General features: G+C 44.2%; 2 protein-coding genes across 5 annotated transcripts in view; one reads left to right on the top strand and one right to left on the bottom strand.

Annotated features, from left to right (window-relative positions):
• AK8 (adenylate kinase 8) overlaps positions 1-10,762 on the bottom strand; it is a 48,268-nt gene extending 37,506 nt beyond the window's left edge. The window contains exons 1-4 of one of the 2 annotated variants that reach the window (XM_026687310.2): positions 10,629-10,762; positions 9,291-9,375; positions 2,155-2,204; positions 603-716 (exon numbers count right to left, since the gene is read on the bottom strand). In XM_026687310.2, coding sequence (XP_026543095.1) covers positions 603-716; positions 2,155-2,204; positions 9,291-9,375; positions 10,629-10,712 — 333 coding nt within the window. In that variant the 5' untranslated portion in view covers positions 10,713-10,762. The remainder of the gene's footprint in view (positions 1-602; positions 717-2,154; positions 2,205-9,290; positions 9,376-10,628) is intronic. The other variant, XM_087944131.1, reaches the window with a different exon arrangement.
• Positions 10,763-10,902: 140 nt separating this feature from the next.
• On the top strand, positions 10,903-17,833 carry SPACA9 (sperm acrosome associated 9). 3 transcript variants are annotated; one of them, XM_087944136.1, is made up of 5 exons: positions 10,903-11,610; positions 12,802-12,958; positions 15,394-15,596; positions 16,165-16,312; positions 17,755-17,833. In XM_087944136.1, exons 2-5 carry the CDS (start codon positions 12,815-12,817, stop codon positions 17,761-17,763), a joined length of 504 nt encoding a protein of 167 aa, XP_087800262.1. In that variant the 5' UTR covers positions 10,903-11,610; positions 12,802-12,814; the 3' UTR covers positions 17,764-17,833. The 3 variants fall into 3 exon arrangements, with proteins under 3 accessions (XP_087800262.1, XP_026543097.2, XP_087800261.1); XM_026687312.2 differs by having other exon boundaries at positions 10,931-11,610; positions 16,165-17,833; XM_087944135.1 differs by lacking the exons at positions 10,903-11,610; positions 12,802-12,958 and adding an exon at positions 14,823-14,967 and having other exon boundaries at positions 16,165-17,833.
• Positions 17,834-19,752: the final 1,919 nt, after the last annotated feature.

The raw sequence follows: 19,752 nt of genomic DNA, 5'->3' as shown, positions 1-19,752 counted from the left end.
GGCAAAGTCATCCAACCAGATTTCATGACAAAGGCAGGACTAGAACTCCAAGTCTCTGGTGATTGGCTCAAAGTCACCCAGGTGGCTTTCATGCCTAAGGCAGGACTAGAACTCCCAGCCTCCTGGTGACTGGCCCAAGGTCACCCGGTTGCATTGCATGGCTAAGGCAGGACTTGAACTCCCAATCTCCTGCTTTCCAGCTTGGTGCCTTAAGAGACCGCACGGCCCACAGCTGCATAACGGAAGGGCCAAGACGAAACCCTCCATAATTTCCTGGGCTGTAAAAGAGGGTGGGGTGGTTTTGTTTTGTTTTTAATAGATTTGTACTTTCAGACTTGCAAGATTCTATCAACGTAGCTTTAGAATGAAATCAAATTAGTTTATCTGGTCGTGTTTCCTGTCCGGTTTACCTGGGAAGATTAACACTGCGAGCCTCTCATCCCCGACTCCAAAGTGGGCACGAGAGCCGCCCTTGGATGCAAACGAACGGTGATAATTGGACCCCCCCCCTCGCCGCACACCTGCCGCAAAACCCAGCAAATGCCACCCTTTCTTTTTCCCCCTCACACGCAGAGGTGGCCTTGTCACTTCGAGAAACGTACCTGCTTTCTCTCCAAATAGTTGCGCACTTCGCTCGAGAGGGCTGACCATTCATTGGCTAGCAAACTCTCTGGGGAAATCCGGGGAATTACCAATTGTTTACTCAGCCACATCGCCTGCAGGGAGATACAAGGTGGGAGAAGCGAACAGGAAAGGGGGCCGTGAAAAAGAAAGAAAGAAAGAAAGAAAAGCCATGTGTCTTTGCCAAGAATATTTGAAGAAAAACAAACCAAAAAAAAAAAAAAAACCCTCTGCGTTGTCGGGAGTTTTCCATTTGTTTGGGAGGGGGGTGCAGTGCTTGGAAAGGGTTCCTAGCAGGAAAAAGACCCCCACGGTGCTCAGAGGGGGGGGGAAGTCAAAATGATGCACGAGAACGGCTGGTGAAAAAGAAGAGACGGGAGAAACGGCTCTTAAATTTGACACGATGGGAATTTGGGACGGTGACATTTTATGACGCCCGGAAAAAAACAAAATTATGTCTGATCAAAAGCAAGGTGGATGGATTTTCTTTGGGTGGATGTTTCAAGCCGAGACTGTCACCTATTTAACCCGGGGCTGCTTGAAGGGGGATTAAATTTAAATGCGGTTTGGATAAAATTAGATAAATAAAAATCCATGAAGTCAGTGCAATGGCAAGAGAGCCAACGGGGGCCATTACAAGAGGATGTAGCCATAAGCAACTTCCCCTTTCAAGGGAGGGCTATTAAGAAATAAATCGAAGCCCCGGGTCATTCATTACCGAAGGTCTGAAGAGAGGAGAGCCTCAAAACGGAGCCCTGGAATTAGAAATCTTAACCCAGCCCTGTGAGAGAAACGGCTGGACTTCTATTTGGCTTAAAGCAACAGCCCCTTCTGCTACTTTTTAAGTGGCCGTTAGGACGGCCAGCGAGGTGGTCTTCATCTCCTCATTTAAAGAGGGTGTTTTGCTTTCTCTAAACGGGATGAAAAGGAGCTATGGGAGACAAGTGGGGGGTTTGGAGGGGTGGCCAGGGGCCGCTAGGCATGAGGGCTTTTTCCTAGGCAACCTTGTGAAGGAAGAGGGAAAAGGGAGGAGGGAGGAGGAGGAGGAGGAGAACGAAGAAGAGGGGGGAGGAGGAGGAGAAGAAGAAGGAAGAGGAGGAGGAGGAGGAGAGAGGAGAAGAAGAAGAAGAAGAAGAAGAAGAAGAAGAAGAAGAAGAAGAAGAAGAAGAAAGAAAGAAAGAAGAAGAAGAAGAAGAAGAAGAAGAAGAAGAAGAAGAAGAAGAAGAAGAAGAAGAAGAAAGAAGAAGAGAGAAGAAGAAGAAGAAAAGAGGAGGAGGAAGGAAGAGTAATAGTCTTGCACTTACAACCATTTGTGGCCATGGAAGGAGGAGAAGAAGGAAAAGGAATAATATGGCAAAGAAGAAGGAATTATATGAAGGAGAAGAAATTATATAGAAGAAAAGGATGGGGGAAGTGGTGGTGAAGAAGGAATGGTAGAGAAGGAGAAGGAGTAAAGAAAGGAGGAGGGGAAGGAGGAGAAGGAGACATATGGATAGAGGAGGAAAAGGACGAGGAGGAGGAGGAGATACTCACGATAGTAGTTTTTCCAGAGGCTGGAGGGCCAAGTAAGAAGATTCTTGGAGCTATGGATTAAATAAAGAAAAAAAATTGTCAAGTTTCTTGATTCCCTCATAATGGGGCCGGTTTCTAACTACTGCATGTCACAGGAGCTGCTTCCTTGAGGTTCAGTTCGGTGCTTCCGTTTACAATCTTCATGCCTCAACATGGACCTCAAATTAGGAGTCTGGAGGTTGTCAGAACACTGAATGGGGAACACAGAAGGTGCTCTCCCTTGGGACCCCTCCAGATGTTGTGGACTTCAACTTGTCAGCTTTGGTAGCCCTATTAGCACCAGATGCTCCCACCCTGCCACATTTTGAGCCTGGAAAAATGGAAGGAGGGGAATTTCTTGGGGTGTAGGTAGTTAGACATCACAACATTCTTTTTCTAACTCAAGGTCGTGTTGGTTTGCGCCTAAGTGAGAGGACGTCTCAAGTTGGGACGGATGGTGATTGGGACATGTGATGCGATGATGGGCACAGGGGATGGATTTGTCATTTTTGATTTATTGTAAGGAAACCTGGAACTTTCAGATTCAGTATTTCCCAGATGTGCCACTTTACTACTCTAATAAAAAGAACTTTGTCTGTCTGATGTCTGTCTCGGAGTTATTTGTTGGAGTGGAGGTTTTCTGGAACGCTGACACAACTCCCGTGAGGCCTTGTTACTGTGGTCAGGGCAAGGGGTTGTGGCAGAAGGAGGATTGGCCTGTTTCTATTTTACTTTTGATGCATTCGTGCTGAACACAACTTTTTTAAAAACAGCATTCAGGCTTCATCCCAGGAAGGGATGTTAGGACAGGGGTCTCCAATCTAGGCAACTTTAAGACTTTGTGGACTTCAACTCTCTGGGAGTTGAAGTCCACAAAGTCTTAAAGTTGCCACGGTTGGAGACCCCCTGTACTAGGAAGTCCAAAGGCGATCTTTAGAAAAAGAAGGAATTAAGCAAGGAAGCCATTTTGATCGTCAACAATAAACCACAACTTTGTCCTTCGATGTGTAGATTGTGTGTTGGGAAGCAAGAGTCCCAACCTAGTCTTGTTAGACCCTTGTTTACTTCACTGTGGTCTATCAAGCAAGCCACAATGGGCCAGGTTGGCACGCTCCCCCCATTTGGCCTTGAACAACTGGCCGATCACAATGTCTACGTCACACAACACTCTACGGGAACTCAACACAATGAGTTGGTCCAGGGAAGGTTGGGCTCTCGAGACCGGTTCTTCACACGAAGCATCTTAACTGATTTAACAGATGAGTTGGAAGGAGCCTTGTAGGTCATCTAGTCCAACCCGCGTTCTGCAGAGAAGAGCAATGAAGATGATAAGAGAACTGGGGACCGAATGATATCATGGTCAGTTGAGGGAGCCTAGCGATGCCTAGCCTCTCGAAGAGAAGGATTAGAGGAGACATGACAGCAGTCTTACACCATTTGAGGGGCTGCCACAGAGAAGAGGGGGTCAAGCTATTCTCCAAAGCACCTGAAGGCAGGACAGTAAGGAACGGATGGAAAATTATCAAGGAGAGATCCAACCTAGAACTGAGGAGGAATTTCCTGGCAGTGGGAACAATTAATCAGTGGAATGGCTTGCCTTCAAAAGTTGTGGGTGCACAGATTGGAAAGTCACTTGACTGGGATAGATATAGATCGATCTCTGGTCAAGGCCTTCTATTTATCTATCATCTATCTCTCATCTCTATCTCTCTCATCAATCTATATATCTCTCATCTATCTACATCTTTCATCTAACTATTTCTATCTATTTTCTATCTCTCTCTCATCTCTCTCTCTCATCTATCTATCTCTATTTATCTATCTATCTCTATCTCTCTGTCCATCCATCCGTCCACCTCTCATCTATATCTATCTATCTATCTATCTATCTATCTATCTATCTATCTATCTATCTATCTATCTATCTATCTCTCTCTATCTCTCCGTCCATCCATCCATCTCTACATCTTTCTTCATCTTCGTCTCTAGATCTTTTCAAAAAGATTGGACAACCATTTGGCTGAAATAGTTTGAGGACACCTGCCTTGGTCAGGGGGCTGGACTAAAAGGTCTCCAAGGTCCCTTCCGATTCTGTTCTTGTGCGTCCTTCTCCTGCAACTAGCCAGCCCAGAAAGGATTCCTCCCCGCTCTCCCCGCTCATCAGAAAGCAACAGAGAGTGTTTGCTTTTCCTCTCACGTCTCATGGTTGCAACTAGCTTCCTCCCAGGGTGAGCTCAGAAGCTGAAGTCCCCTTGAACATTTTCCAGGTTTTTTTCCCCTCGGCCACCAGAGACAAGCTTCTTTCTGCTCTGGCTGAGAACATTCATCTCCAATTCTCCCTGATCTTGTTTCCTTTGTGTTTGTGGGAAAGGGGGTTGCCGAGAGGAGCACACCTTTCCGTTCAGGGCACAATTAAAAACACGAGGAACATCTTTTAGGCTTCTATCATCATCATCATCATCATTATTCACAAAAAACGACAGTGTACACAGCAAACGAGATAACTATGCTAGGTTTCATTATCACAAATCACTAGTCGAACACTTCCCAAGCGTTTAGGATTGTGTGATGTATTGGTGGGTGGTTATTATTATTATTATTATTATTATTATTATTATTATTATTATTTTGTATGTGTGTGTGTTCTTTCAGGCCTGGGGATGTAACGCCTCCTTCCTAAATGAAACTTCCAGTCTCCCCTCTTGAGTATCATTGCTAATTTGAGGATTAAAATAGGGCAGATGGCCTGAGAATTCAAGCCAGGGTTACAGGAGATGTCTGAGTGAAGAAATGGAACCAAACCAGGTTTTGGGGAGCGGGAGAAGCGTTACTAAGGTGAGATCAGGAGTGGCATTCAAAGATAGCAAATTTAGGGGGTCTGGGAGGGCAAAGAAACCATTTCCTTTTCTCCCCGGGGCAGGGCTGGGTTCACACAACTAAGCCACAGTGGAGTTGGGTGTCAAGTGGTTGTGGGAACTTGGCCATTGGGTTTCTCGTGTGGTCGGATCAAAAGAACCTGGATAAGTCCTAATGTGGTTTAGGGGGGCAATATGAACCTGAAGGACTGCAGCTCATCCAGAGGAATGTTAAAATTAACTAACGAATACTGATACAGGCTAGCTGACATTTTGATACTGTATTTTTTTTAAAAAAAAAATAAGGAAATGGTTTGATTGTTTTTTAAATGGCCTTACTGTTTTTGTTTCTATGGCCTCCTTTAAGGAGGTTTTTCTGGAAACAGACAAGAGGCAAAAGAGTGTAATGGCCTATTTTTATTTTATTTTTTAGAAAAAAGAATGAAATAAAACAATAAACTAAAATAAAAAATAATAAACTAAAATAAATAAATAGAATAAAATACTAAAATAAAATAGAAAATAAAGCAAAATGAATGAAAAACTAGAATAAACTAAAATACACGATAAAAACAAATTCAAACAGGCTAAAATTAAACCAATGAAACATGAATTAAAATATATAGAAAAATAAACAAAACCCATGACAAAAAAACAAAATAAACCCAAATAATATCTAATATTATTTATTATTAGTTTATTATTTCTATTTATTAATAAAAACTAATATCTAAAACAATTAAAAAATAATTACAATATATAGTACAATAGACCAAATTCAAAGCAATGAAAAATAAACTGAAACATATGACACAATAAACTAAAACATCAAAGCAATGGGGGAAAAAAACTAAGATATATACCACAATAAGCGAAAACATATAATAAAAAGCAAGAGAAACTCAAATAAGGAACTAAAATCTAAAGCAATAAAAGAACCACATTCTGTGATGAAATAATAGCAAAAATAACACGCTAAAATCTAACATAATCAACTAAAACCATCAATTAAAATAGAAAATAAGAACAGGAGAAAAACAAAAAACCCTGTCTGATCTTGAAAGGTAGCTAAGGAAGAAGAATGGTGCTGAGCCATCTTATTCCCCACGAAGTTTTGCAAGCATTTTTAAAGACAAACCTGAGCAAGCACAACTTTTAAATCAAGATTACAAATTCATCTTAACAAAGCTTCTCTCTTGGCTTGGGAGGTTTAAGGCAATGTTCCTTCCCTTATTGGTTTTGAAAAGGGCAACCAGAAGGTTTGGAAAAAGAACACCTTAACTGAGTATATTAAGCTGTTTCATCGCCTAATTTCTGTCCGACTCTAATTAAAACATACAGCTTTTTCCCCCCTCTATTCTCTTTTTCTTCTTCTTTTCCTTTCTTTCTCTTTTTTTTCCCTACTTCTGTTTCCACCACCGCCACCCCCTTAGAATTTTAACACCTTGAAACTTCATCCTAGTAATGAGGAATTATTTATAAACAGAGTCATCGGATGTATGCTTTGGTGCCAACACTAATCAACTTCTTCCACCCGCTTCAAAGCAAACTGAAAAAAAGAAAAAAAAATTAAAAAGCAGTTTTCTAGCTGCAGTTCCTTTTGAGGTTTAAGTAGGAAGCATGATTTAAAATTCAGACCAAAACCCCGAGGTACTGAAGCTTTAATACACTGCTTTCTTGGACAAACGTTTGATAAAAAAAACGAAACGTATCATTATACACACCGTATCATGCTTTAATATTGCCCAGGGCAACTATAAACGTTCGCTTTGTACTAAATCTGCTTTTCCTTCTGCTTAGGAACAGCTAGCAGACGTAGCAAATGCATTGATTTACACATTTGCACGCTGGGTTTTTTTTTAAAAAAAAAAATACCAAAAGTAAAATAAAAATCTTCCACCATCCCTAAACATATGTGATGGATTTTGGAGAGGAGAGGAACCAAAACTGAATTCTTCCAGAGGAAAATACGGGGAAGCTTGTAAAAAAAAAAAAACACCATTAATTCAAAACAGCCAAAACTAAATAAAAATTTAAATAGAGGCTGACCCACTGTTTTTTAAGGCTCTGAGGCATCCTAACTCATCCTGGATCATGGCAAAGAGAGAAAAATTAATTTTATTTCCCAAAAAAATGGATTTAAAATATGTCGGAAAAACACTTCGACAAGGGTTCCTGATTGATAATCGATACAGTTCCAAAAGTGCCTTAGTAGTTTTATTGCTTGTTGTTGTTGTTGCGTTTTAAAGGTTATTATTTTTTCCTCTGTAAGCAGCCCAGTGTGGCAGCAGGGAAATGGGCGGCGGTACAAATTTAATAGATAAAATTTCAGCATCCAAACGATCAGCGGAAGTAGAATTGAGCTTCTCCTGAATGCTGTGCCGTTTCAGAGATTATGATCTGGATTTATGGATGCTAAGAAATCAGGAGAAGGAGATGCCTGTTTGAGGCAGGTCAAAATATGTCACATTTTTGGTATCTTTGAAAAGAAAACTGTTTATGGGAACTACTGGAAAATGAGTCACTTTCTCCTTTGCTTCTTATTCTATTACCTATTATCTATTAGGTAAACTCTAAACCAGGACAGAGTTTGGCTTTTGGGCAAGCTGTAAACCAGGATAAAGTCTGGGTTTGACCAAATCTTGGCATAACATTATGAGCAAGCTAAAAACTCTGGCAAAATTGCTGAACAAAACCATTGTAATTCTGATTTGTTGTATTGTGTTATTGAATTTTTCAGCCATCTAAAGTTTCTTAAACTGGAATTGTGAGCTGTATAAAACAAGGCAAGTCCTTGGTTGTTGTTTTTGTTGTTCAGTCTAACAGAGGAGATAGAAATTTTGATTTTAGTTTGTGCCAACAGCTTCTTGCTTGGATATGTTAGAGAGAGACCCACCGGAAGCGTGGGGTGGTTAATAATAATTTTTCCCCACTTGCCTGCCAACTGAGGGACTCTGAGGCAGTTCACAACCCTCAAAAAAATTATAATAAAGTCAATTTTTTAAAAAAGAAGAGAGCAATAAAATGAGAGGGTCTAAGAGCCAGACCTTCATGGTTTTTTTTTAGAAAACGCAGAAAGATCCATTTGGATGGATACTTTGCAGTTTCCAGCCAATTGTGGTTAAATAAAGGTGGTTTAGTTGTTGTGTGAATCAAATCATCTCCAAGCATCGGGCGGTAAGAAGAAAACTTAATAAAATTTAATTTAAAAATTCATATTAGCTGTCAGTATGAAGCTTTCCACAAATGTACCAGTCTTTCTTAAAGCCATTATCTTGCAAGGATCACACTGCATTTTATGGCAAGCAACACCATGAATTAATCATACAGGCTCTGAGGAAGTCATATGTCTTCCTTCCACAAATACAAACTTAATTTTTCAAGCAAACAAAAATTCACGGAAGGGTGAAAGGTTGCACATCTTTAATCTATGGTGATTAGTCTGAATAAAGCCCAAAGGCTCAAAAGTAAGAAAAGTACCTCACTTTCTCAGTGAGGCAACCTCTCTGGTTTTAAATCTTCAACAGCTTTATCCTTGTCCACAAATTTAGGTCTAAATTATTATTACTGCTTTTGTGAAGAATTGGAAGGGAATCTCTCCCTTTTCAACACATTGCTTTAGAATTTATGACTAATTAAAATCATTTTTGACTTCATGACAGGAATAGCTACTTTTTTCTTTTCTTTTCGCCTCCACATCTCTGCTTGAAACCTTCTCTGGGGTGAAAACTGACTTCCCAGCAGAAATCATGAAAATTCATAACTTTGCTGATGACTTTAATAAAGGGAAGGGGGTTACCCAGCCCCCTTCTTCCAAAACAGCCAGTTCTTCCTTCAAGATCAAGAAAAAGAAAGCGCTATTAAATCAGGCTTACAGAAATTCCGCTATTCTTCCTGGCTTATCGGCTCTTAATTTTTATTTGATGTGGACAGAGTTGCATCTTCACTTATTTAAGAAGGGTGTTCTAAATCACTAATCTGGCTTGGGAATGCTGGGAGTCCAAGCATCTTGAAATGTGCTGGCTGGGGAATTCTGGGAGTTGAAGTCCACACATTTTAAAGTTGCCAAGGGTGAATTCTCTTAAACCTTCCTTCCCAATCTGAAGTCTTACAAATGTTTGGGAATGAGACAACCTCCAGAATCCCCAGGCAACACGATCCATTCTGAAAGAAGTAATTGTTCACTCCAGTTTGGGAAAACTGCTCAAAACTTTCAGCAAATCGTTTCAATACAGGCCACCTTCCATCACCCTTCTTACTCACCGTCACAGTTGCTGAATTTTAACTGTCTTATTAAGAAGTCCAGAGGATTCTCCGGCTGGTGGATTAGCAAATTTCCCAGCAAATCCTAGAAATGAATCAATGGAACTAAGTCAGAAGGAAGCAATTTCTAGTCCCGGTTCCAAACGTTTTCACAGATCCAAAGGTTTGCAAAGTCAGAATTAACTAGGAAAAGCCCTCTGGTGAAAAATGGGTGCATTTTTGAGCCCCTGTTTTTTAGAAACAGGTACAATGCCACTGGAATTTTGCTTTCTTGCAGGCAATTCTGCTCATGCTACTGACTTGGGGTGGGGGGAGAACTTCCTGGTTTATATTACACAAAGACGGCTAACATTAAAAAATAATAATTCAGAAGCACATTAGTAGACCTGCAATTGGAAAGGATTGTATCTAACAACAATAACAAAAAGCTGCAACAAAAACAAAACTTCGTGATGTTTTTTAACTCACTTTTTAAAATGTTACTTTCTCACCCCAATCTTGCTTCCAAGTTTGGAAACATTTTGAAAAATTAGTTTCTTTATTGGACTTCTATCAGTCAGCAGAAGAACCCACAATTATTGTACTGGGATGTAGGTTGTATTGTGATCCTATTCCTAGTCCCAATTTAGGCATGAAAGCTGGCTGGTGACATTGGGCCAGTCACCTGGATATCCTGAGTTCTAATCCTGCCTTAAGCAAGAAAGCCAGCTGGGCGACTTTGAGCCGGTCGCTTTATCTCAGCTGAGCCCACCTCACAGGGCTGTTGTTGGGAGGAAAATAAGAGCGGAAGGCATAGGTATTATGTAAATTTGATACTTTGAGTTAATTATAAAAATAATAACGGCGGGATTTTAAAAAAAGAATCTAAAACAAGGATAAAATAAATAAATAAAACAAATCGAGCTGTCCCTAAAGCAACTTCTCATTTTTGCAATCATGTTTGTGCGCCCTCTTCCTCTTATAAAAATCAACTGGAGCAACAACAACAAAATGCATTTTCCAGCCTTTACAAAATGCATGACTTTTGCAAAAGTTTGTGATTTAAAAATTGCAGCAACCCTGCAAAAATCACACATCTACACCAACTCCAGTGCCCCTATTCCCCAGCCTGGATGGGCGCTGTAGTCCTTCAACTTTGCAAGAGAAACAACGTTCCGCAGGGGGCAAAGCAATGCGAAGCCTCGCTGGGCGCAGAGCATGCTGGGAGGCGTAGTTTCCTCGCAAGGCAGCTCGGCCAAGGCTGCGGTGGGAGAATTTCGCCGTTGTCCGCGCCCCGAAGACAGGGGGACGGCGGCCGTTCTTCCCCAAACCAGCCGGCAAGGCCCGGCTTCCCCTCACCTGCATCATTTCGAAAAGACGGTGCTTCTCGGCGTAGAGGCCCATCTGCGGGGGGATGTACAGAGGCCTCTTGGTAGCGTCCATGGCGCCCTTAGCAACCGCGCGTCGCTATGCCGCAACGCTCATAATAGGAGACGAGCTTCTCCCGCGGTGGCGTCATCACTTCGCGACAGACCTTCCACCGCCGCTAGCTAAGGTAGGCGGAGAGGCCTGGGGTTGCGTCGACTGGGGCGGCCGCTAGAGGGCGGCCGAGAGGCGCTTTTGCAAACGCGTTGACTTGCAGGACTCCCTCCCCCCTTTTTTTGCGCGCACGGGTTTCTCCCAGGTTGTGTGAACGCGCTCGCGTTTCAGCTCCCCTCCCCGGCTTCTATTGCACCTCTCTCCCCCGCCCCCATTCAAACCTTTTTGCAAGGGGGAGCAGCAACCGACTGCTGCTCCCCTCCCATTCCCTTCAACCCTTTGGCCAAGGGGGAGAACAGAAGCAACCGACTACATGCCTCGGGGGAGCCCCACCACCTCATACAGCAAGGCAAAGGGACAAACAAGACAAAGACAGTCCGGAGGTGTCCGGCCAGCAGGCAAACCTTTCCAACCTTTCTGCTTTTTGGCCACGGCCACAAGCTCTTAGCGGGCTGGTTGGCAGGTAGACTGCTCCTGGCTCTGGAGGCTCTGCGGAGCATTTATTTATTTATTTTGCAAGAAACCAGGCGTTCTTTTTCTGGCTTTCCCCGGCTGGTCTCCACGTGTAAAGGGGTGTGGAGGGAGGGGCCGTGGCGGCTGTGAGCAGGGCTCCCGCCCCTCCAGTTGCCCCGGGAGACGCGTGTAACAATTGCCCGGCCGGCCTCGGGCTTTGCAAAGGGTCGGGCGGGGGAGTGAAGAAGCCGCTGGGTGCATCATCCCGCTGGTCGTCGCCGGCGGCAGCAGAAGCAGCAGCAGCAGCAGCGCGTCTGGGACATGCAGAAGAAGCGGGGAAAGAATAAAGGTGAGCCGAGCCTACCTGGCAGGTGGCTCTTCAAAGGAGGGCGGCGGGGGCTTTCCACCGCGGGCTTTCCACGACGGCCCTGAGTTCCGATCCCGCCAACCATTCCCTCTCCAGTGTCTTTGCACACTTCCCCCCGCTGAACTCTCAATTTATCATTGGGAGTTCACACGTGTTTATTCTCCATCATCCAGGTCACGGTGGTCCTGAAAGTGCTTTTTCTTTTCTTTTTCCCCATGAAAGCTGGCTAAGTGACTTTGAGTCAGTTCCTCCCCCGCCCCCACTCTCTCTCAGTTCAACCCACCTCACAGGGTTGTTGTGGGGGAAATGAGAGGAGAAAGGTGTGCTGGATTTGTTTCTCACCATTTGCAAATAATAATAATAAAAGCGGGGTCTAAATAAGCAAGCAAGCTCTCCAAGAAAAAAGCTTAAGAAACACGGATTTAAATAAATATGTTTGCACACCTTACAACAGAGACTCTGGAAAGTAAACAGCAAAGCCACCCCAGTGAATTAAAACAGAAACATCAATGACAAAAACCTTCAGTTGTATCACACATGCCGGAGGGCCTATAAACCTAATTCTGGATATTTTACTTTTTCTCCCATCGCCATTCAGCCCTGCTGTTGCGTCCACAAATTTTGAATAAACTCCCTTTCCAGGTTTGACGCATTAATCCACCTAATCCAAGTTTTAAATGACACAGTCGGGTCTGTGACATCTCTTCATTTTTTTTCCGGTGCATCAGTAGAGGTTAGAAATCATTTGTTTAGCGTCGATTCAAAGTTACGCCGCTGGGAAAAAAAAAAAAACACCAGGCTCCACGCTTATGACTGTGGTCATAACCGTCAATGGTCATGTGATTAAAATTGGGGGACTTTGCATCCGGCATGTAATTTAGGACAGTTGCAACCTGCTGGAGTCGTGATCTCCATTTTTGCGACCTAAATCGTTTAACAACTGGCAACAGGTTGCAAAGTGAGGCAGGAATTCCAGAACCGCTCTGCTTAGCAACGGAAATCCTGTCCCCATTGTGGCCATAAGCTGAGGACTACCCAGCTTGCTTATTTATTTATTTGTTTGCCACCCGTCTCGTGTCCAGCGGCTCTGGGTGATTTACAACCTTAAAAACATTGAAAATGTTACCCCCCGCTGCCAAAAAAAATCATCGGACCTGCTTTTCTTCCTTCCAGGAGGGGGAGAAAAATGAATGAAATTAAGGAAAGCCTACGGAACATTGAGCAGACGTATAAAATCTTCCAACAGCAGCAGTTCACCTTCATCGCTGCCCTGGAACACGTCCGAGAGAACGCCCACGATAAAATTAAGCCCGTGTCCAGCATTGGGCAGGTAAGAGGGGGGTGTCCGTGCATCGCCATGCTTGGAGCCGAAGAGTGGGGGGAGGGGGAGAGAGACTGTGAGAATGGAGGAGGGGAGCAAGGGTTTTGGAGGAAGGGGGTCAACCTGCCTGCCGAAGCCTCCGAGGGCAGGACAAGAAGGAAGACGTGGAAGAACACTGAGGAGAGGTCCAGCCGTTGGTCCAGAGTTTTATGGGGGGACTTCTGCCTCGCACTACTAGAGGACCTCTAAGGTCCCTTCCTTAGATTCTGTTATTTCCAATATTGGAAGGGGAAGAGAAGAAAGCGTTGACTTATTCTCCAAAGCGCCGGACAAGAAAGTAACAGGAGGGATTTATCAGAGAGAGAAGCAACCCAGAACGAACGAGAAACTTCCTGACAGTGAGAAGAATTAATCAGTGGAAGGGCTTATCTCTTATCTCTTCAAGAAGAGATTGGACAACCGTTTGCCCGGAATCGTATAAGATCTCCTGCTCAAGCAGTGGGTTGGACTAGAAGACCTCCAAGGTCCCTTCCAACTCTGTTATTAAACTAGGAACATGTGAAGTACTTTCAAGATATCTCCAGTTCTGTCCGTTTTTCTTTCTCCTTCATGGGTTGTTTCGACCTAGTTAATAAAAGCACACAAAATCAGAAAAAAAGGACCCTGAAACACACACACAAAAAAAAGGCATGTGACGGTTTGACTCATCTCCTTTCCTTGACTTGCTGAAAACTTTTCTCCTCCCAATGGAGGAAATGGAGGGCAGGGTCCCACAGTGTGTCGCGAAAGCATTTGGAGGCACCTATTAAAAGTAATGGCTCTTGTCGCCCCCGCGGGGCTGTGATGGATGGAGAAGTGCCTGCTAGAGCAACATGATGAATGGCGGTGGATGGAATTATTTTCGTTTCCCAGACTGTGGGGACTCACGTTAAAAACAAAAGAACAGTCAACTCTTAAGTGAATCGGGGAGGAGGGAGGGAGGGAAGGAAGGAAAAGGAAGAGGAGAAGATGAAGATGATGAAGGAGGAGACACCTTATATGGGTTATCTTTGAAGTAATTATTTTAAAAAGAAAATGAAGGGATGTCTCACGGATTCAACCTTCCTTAACTACTGTAGCTGTGGGCTGGGCTATCACTCAACTAGTCCTGTCTCTGTTATCAGTAAACTCACTCATCCACTTATCTATCATCTATATCTTTCTACTTACCTACCTATCTAATCTCTGTCTCTCCCTCCCTATGTCTATCATCTCTCTAATCATCTGTCTCATAGCTGTCCATTTCATCTGTCTTCTATCTCTCCATCCATCTCCTGTTTTTTTATCATCCATCTCCTCTATCATCCATCCACCCATCTACCTACTTCCTGTCTGTTTATCATCTATCCATCTCCTCTTATCTATCTTATCATCTATCCATCCACCTCCTCTGTCTGTTTGTCATCCATCCCTCTCCTCTTCTCTGCCTGTCCATCCATCCATCCATCCCATAAGTTTTGAGGCCTGGACCCTGGCAAAAAAGAAGCCGAGTTGCAAAAGAGGCGCGAAATAATTGTTGCGGCAGCTGAACTCATCCTAACCCAGGCTGAACAACCAGGGCGCTATACAATCCGTTGGGACTGGCCCACGTCACCTTCTCCCAACTGCCTGCAAAGGAAGCCCAAACCTTGGAGGTGTACCTACCACCAGCACAACCACAATCCAAAGACACACACACACACATACAAAGAGAGAGAGAGAGAGAGAGAAAGAAAAGAGATTTTATTTTGATCTACTACATTCCCCCATCAGGGGTGCGAGCACAAGAGAAGGCAGGAAAGAGGATTTGAAATCTGGTGGGGCCACTTAAAAATGAAGTGTCTTCCCTCTTTCTCTCTCTCTCTCTTTTTTCCTGCTGAGTTGGTCACCCCGGGATCCAATTAAGCTCAGCAACGACCAGGAACAGCTCCGGTGTAGGAACCATCTTGCCTGCTAACAGCTGACCTGAGACCCATCCAGCAGCCAACTGAGGATTGCGGGTTTGCAACACAACGCCAGCCAGTCTCGGATTGGAGTCGGCAACCTCTGCACCCACCCCATTATTAGCTTCCCCTCAAAACTTTCCTCCTGACTTTTCAGGGAGGGGGGGGGGAAACGGGATGGCAGGGACCAAAACTCGCTAGATAATGACTAGCCTCGGGGAGGGTTTGTGGTGTTTTGTGTTGCAGTTGGGTTTTTGTTTGCAAAAGTTTTTCGCTCCGCTGCCCGAAGGGGCAAAAGCGTGAAAACTGCAAAGCTGGCTGGAGGCGGGCTTATTACCTTCATTCAATAGGCCTAACCTGGTTAATGAATTTCCCTCTGGCTTTAGGGTGACAAAATGACAAAGAAGGGTGTGTGTATGTGTGTATTTATTGTACACAACACTGCCTGTCTTCTGCCCCGTCCTCGCTCTGCTTGTTCAACAGGTGCAGACCTACACGGACCACTACTGCACCAACACAACCAACAAGCGCATTCTCTTGATGTTTCTCAACATCTGCTGTGAACTGCACAAGCTTTGCCAACGGCTGGAATCCCTGCACCCTGGAAACGCCACCACCAACGCCATCTTGGAGAAGTGCAAGATGTACGTCAGCCACAGCAACGACCTCAGCGGCCTCCGGGCTAAGTAAGGCTCTGTAGTCCCTCTTGTCCTCTCCAAGCCCAGCCTCCCTCCAGTTAGCTTCCCTATAAGATTTTAACGACCAGCGTTTCCCTGAAAATAAGACCGTCTCTTATATATAAATATTTTTGGCCACCAAAAGAAGGCACCGGGTCTTACTTTTGGGGGGGAAGTCATCCACTGACTGATTACACTTGTGTAAATGCCCCCCCCCGCCTCCACTTTGCTTTCACAGGGTTTGAGGAACTTCTTCCTGCTCCTCCTCCTCCTTTCTCCCTTCTCCCTATAACTCCTTCTCTATACAATTCTTTCCTTCTCTTTTTCCTCCTTCTCCTTATAACTCCTTCTCCTCTAAATAATTCTTTCTTCTTCTTCGTCCTCCTTCTCCTGATAACTTTTTCCTCTACACAATTCTTTTTCTCCTTTCCTCCTTCCAACTCCTTCTCTATACAATTCTTTCCTTCTCGTCTTCTTCCTTCTCCTTATAGCTGCTTCTCCTCTACATAATTATTTCCTCTTCTTCCTCCTCTTTATAACTCCCTTCTCCTCTACATAATTCTTTCCACCTCCTCAGATACCCTCACGACGTGGTGAACCATCTCAGCTGTGACGAAGCCAGGAACCATTACGGCGGGGTAGTCAGCCTCATCCCCATCGTCCTGGACTGCATGAAGGAGTGGGTGGCTCACACGGAGAAGCTTCCCCGGAACATGCTGCAGAGCGTGAGTGCCCGCAAAGCGGCCATCCTCCAGCAGATAAACTTGCCAACCCGGATCAAGAAGGGCTTTGACCTCTCAGGCCGGCCCACTTTCGTCACCGAGGCTTGCCAGACCAAGCTCAGCTTGGTGGACAGGGCTCAGAAGCGGGAGAATAGGCGGGCGGCTAAAATAAAACAGATGGGTGGCCTTGGGCGAGCCATTCAAAAATTCCTCGACGGTCCCTGGAAACCGCCTGGTAAAAATGCTTTTGAAACCCCACCAAATATAGGAGGGTGAGCTGGAGGGGGCAGGAGAACGGCACAACCCACACACTCGCACGGTGTCTAGAAATTAAAAATTAGTCTCCCTGGAACTGCTTCAGCGATGGCCTTTTCTGAGAACGGTGCAGAAGAGAGAGGCCGTGCTCGGTGGTGACCGCAGGTCATTTTTTTCCCACCACCTGCTTGGTTGTAGATCCTGGTGGTAGAGCCAGATCCCAGGATGACCTACCCGAGCCACCTCTCAGCTGGATCCCAACCCTACTCCGATTTGCATTTTTGTTTTTTTTTGGCGGGTGTAAAACCCAAGCAGCGTTGAACGGAATCGCCGCTTAAGCCCACTAGCTTGAATTCAAGGTTGCGTTGGCCAACGGGTCAACGGAGGCGTCTTATTTTTTGTGGGGGAGGGAGTTAGGAAGTCATGTTCCCACAGATGGTTCTATTTTGGATTGCGGGGGGAGTCAGAAATTTCACCCATCAGTCAAAACCTTGTTGGGTTTTGTGGTCTAATTCAGCTCAGATTCTGTTGACTTGGTGGAATCCCATCGAGTCAACAAACATCATGTTCCTTGAGTGCCAATCAAGTCAACCTTGTTGACTTTGGAAGCCTGTCCGTAGCTGGGTAAGTTGATCAGGCCATCTTCGATTGCGTAATCCAGTTGGGATTGTTCAGTTCCAAAAGGCAGCTAGATCAGATTCTACCTTCCGGTCAAATCTCTGCCATATTCCCAGATTAAAATCATGTGCAGCCCTAGTGCCAATCCCTTGTATGGGTCTGTCCCCCAGTGGTTTTCCAAACTGATCCCAGAGCAGAAATACTTAAAATCAGGACCTTTGGGGATCAGGGAGCTGAAGAAGCTTCCGATTGCAAGATCCAATCTGAGTCGGTCACCAGGATCAACTCAAGATTGGATCCTGGAACATGTAAACTGCAGTTCATTTTTTAAAAAAATTTGAGAAGCAACTTTCTAACCAGGTTATGCATTTGCAACCCGAACTAACATGCATTTGGAAGCTGGAGTTGAACTATTTGGAAAACTCTTTCTTCTGGATATCCACCGCAGGGCCAGAAAACTGTTAAAACTTTTTTTTTTTTAAAAAAAGACCCGTGCAATATTTGATCTCCCAATTCTGCTCTTTTGGGTCTGATTGTGGTTTTTTTCTTCTTCTTCTTCCACCTTCTCACAGGCTTCCTAAACTACCTCTGCCCTTCTTTTTTTTTGCTTCCAACCTGAAGACGCTTCTGAATAAAGCCATTTCCCTTGCATTTAATGCTCTCTGCTAAAATGTTCACCATCACATTGTTCGTGGCTAAGTGAGATAAGCCACTGTAGGAACATCCCACCCTCACCCTCCCAGCCACCCCCCTCCCACCCCAATTTTACCCTGGTATGAGATGCTGAACCACGAACTGCATGGATGGGTTTGGGGTGATCTGTGGGTTGGTCGTATCGGAGCAGTTTGCGGGGGGGAAAAACACCCAGATTTTCCTTCTTGACTTACAACCGGTATGAAAATCCTTCTAGTTAAGCCAGTTAGGCCAGGATGGGTATATAGACCATGACGGTTTTTTTCTCCCAAAAAATGTCCAATTTGCTCCCTCCAAAGCATTCTGGATGGTTTTATTTATTTCCGGCATCTTCTTAATCAGAAAATACCGGTTAAGTCCAATTGCCCAACATTTCTGCTGCTAAGCCAGACGGCGGTTAATTCTTACCCCCATTTTACCGCCTTTCCTCCTATGGCGGTTCAGCCAATTGCTGTATTAATTTAGTCACACAGCGGTGAAGCAAATCTGGCTTGGCTTGTCAGAAGGTTGTAAAAGGACCCCACAGTCGTCATAAATCCGAATCAGCGCCCACATTTTCATGCTTGTAGAAACGCTGCAACAGTTGCGAAGACTGAAGACCGGCTGTCAGTGCCTTTTTTTTTTTTTTCTTCAAATTTTTAAACAAATGGTTGTAACTCAAGAACTCCCTGTATGGTAAGGGTTTTTAAAACTCTTTCAAAAAAATAATAATAATAAACCACGTTTCCCCCTTTCTACTGACACCTTAGAAAGCCAAAACGTGCCAAGGATTGTTGGAGAGTTTCTTCTCTTCGGTCTCAAAATAAAATGAATAATTGAGCTCTTTCAACCCACACACCTCCAGCTCCTGCGGCATAAAATGTTTATTATTTATGGTGGTGTTTATAGAACCACCCTGGCTATTCTGCTCAGCACAAGAAAGCAAGGGTGGCCATTTATTTTTCTCTTTTTGTTATCTGGCTGGATTTCTCTTCCCCAAAAAAAAAAAGAAAAGAAAAAAGAAGATATGTCAAGATTTCTTTCAGCTGCCTGTAAACAACTCCTCCTACGCCTTTTTCAAGCGAGGTCCAGGTATTAAAGTGGGATCTTGTTTTAACCATCCCTGGTTTTTAAGTTTTGCACACCAGAGATGCTTGGTATCAAGTTTTCATCCCTCTAAAGGCAGGTTTTAAGGAGGGGGGGGGGAGGAGGGTAAGATTCACCTTCGTAGCCAAACAGAATACGGAAAAATGGCCTTTAGAGGCTAAAGCCTCTAAAAACAGCGTTTCAAATAATTTTTTTCAACTAGAAAAACAAAACACCAAATATGTTTAAAAAAAAAATTTTTTTTTAAAGTAGATCCCGGAGTGTTTGATCAAGAGGCAAAGTTCGAGTGATGGAAAATTGGGTCCAAGTGAACTCCCCCACCTCCTTTTTAAAAAAACCTTTCATAAAAGCCCAAGTTTGAAAAATTCTGATTTAACACTCCATTCCTGCATTGTTAGCCAGGTCCAATGCCACAAACCATTTGAAAAGCTTGAGACGCCACCTCGAAACGAGAAAACAGCAAAAACTTTTATAAAGGAGAAAGAAAGAGAAAAATTGTGCTTTTCAGGGAAACGTGTCGGCCAGTGATGGAGCAGCCACAACTTCTGGAGGCAAGGAGTTCCACTGATTTAATTGTCGCCCCCCCCCCACGTCAGGAAGTTCCTCCTGAGTTCCAGGTTGCTTCTCTCCTTGATTAGTTTCCATCCGTTGCTTCCTGTCCTGCCTTCTGAAGGGGCTTTGGAGAATAGCTTGACCCCCTCCTCTTCTCTGGGGCAGCCCCTCACCCCATGTCCTTCTTTCCATCAGACATAAGCCAGTTCCTGCAACCATTCTTTATACTTAATCTTCCA

This window comes from Notechis scutatus, chromosome 15 (assembly GCF_049901735.1).
Source record: "Notechis scutatus isolate UNSWTSFEM ecotype Mainland chromosome 15, rNotScu1.2, whole genome shotgun sequence".
Classification (NCBI taxonomy): Eukaryota; Metazoa; Chordata; class Lepidosauria; order Squamata; family Elapidae; genus Notechis; species Notechis scutatus.
This window is presented reverse-complemented; position numbering and strand designations above follow the sequence as displayed.

Bases quoted from the DNA above. Each gene is read 5' to 3' on its own strand.
- SPACA9 (XM_026687312.2), top strand. From the start codon at position 12,815: ATGAATGAAATTAAGGAAAGCCTACGGAACATTGAGCAGACGTATAAA. The intron at 12,959-15,393 runs GTAAGAGGGGGG...CTTGTTCAACAG, and splicing joins CCGTGTCCAGCATTGGGCAG to GTGCAGACCTACACGGACCA. The intron at 15,597-16,164 runs GTAAGGCTCTGT...CCACCTCCTCAG, and splicing joins CTCAGCGGCCTCCGGGCTAA to ATACCCTCACGACGTGGTGA.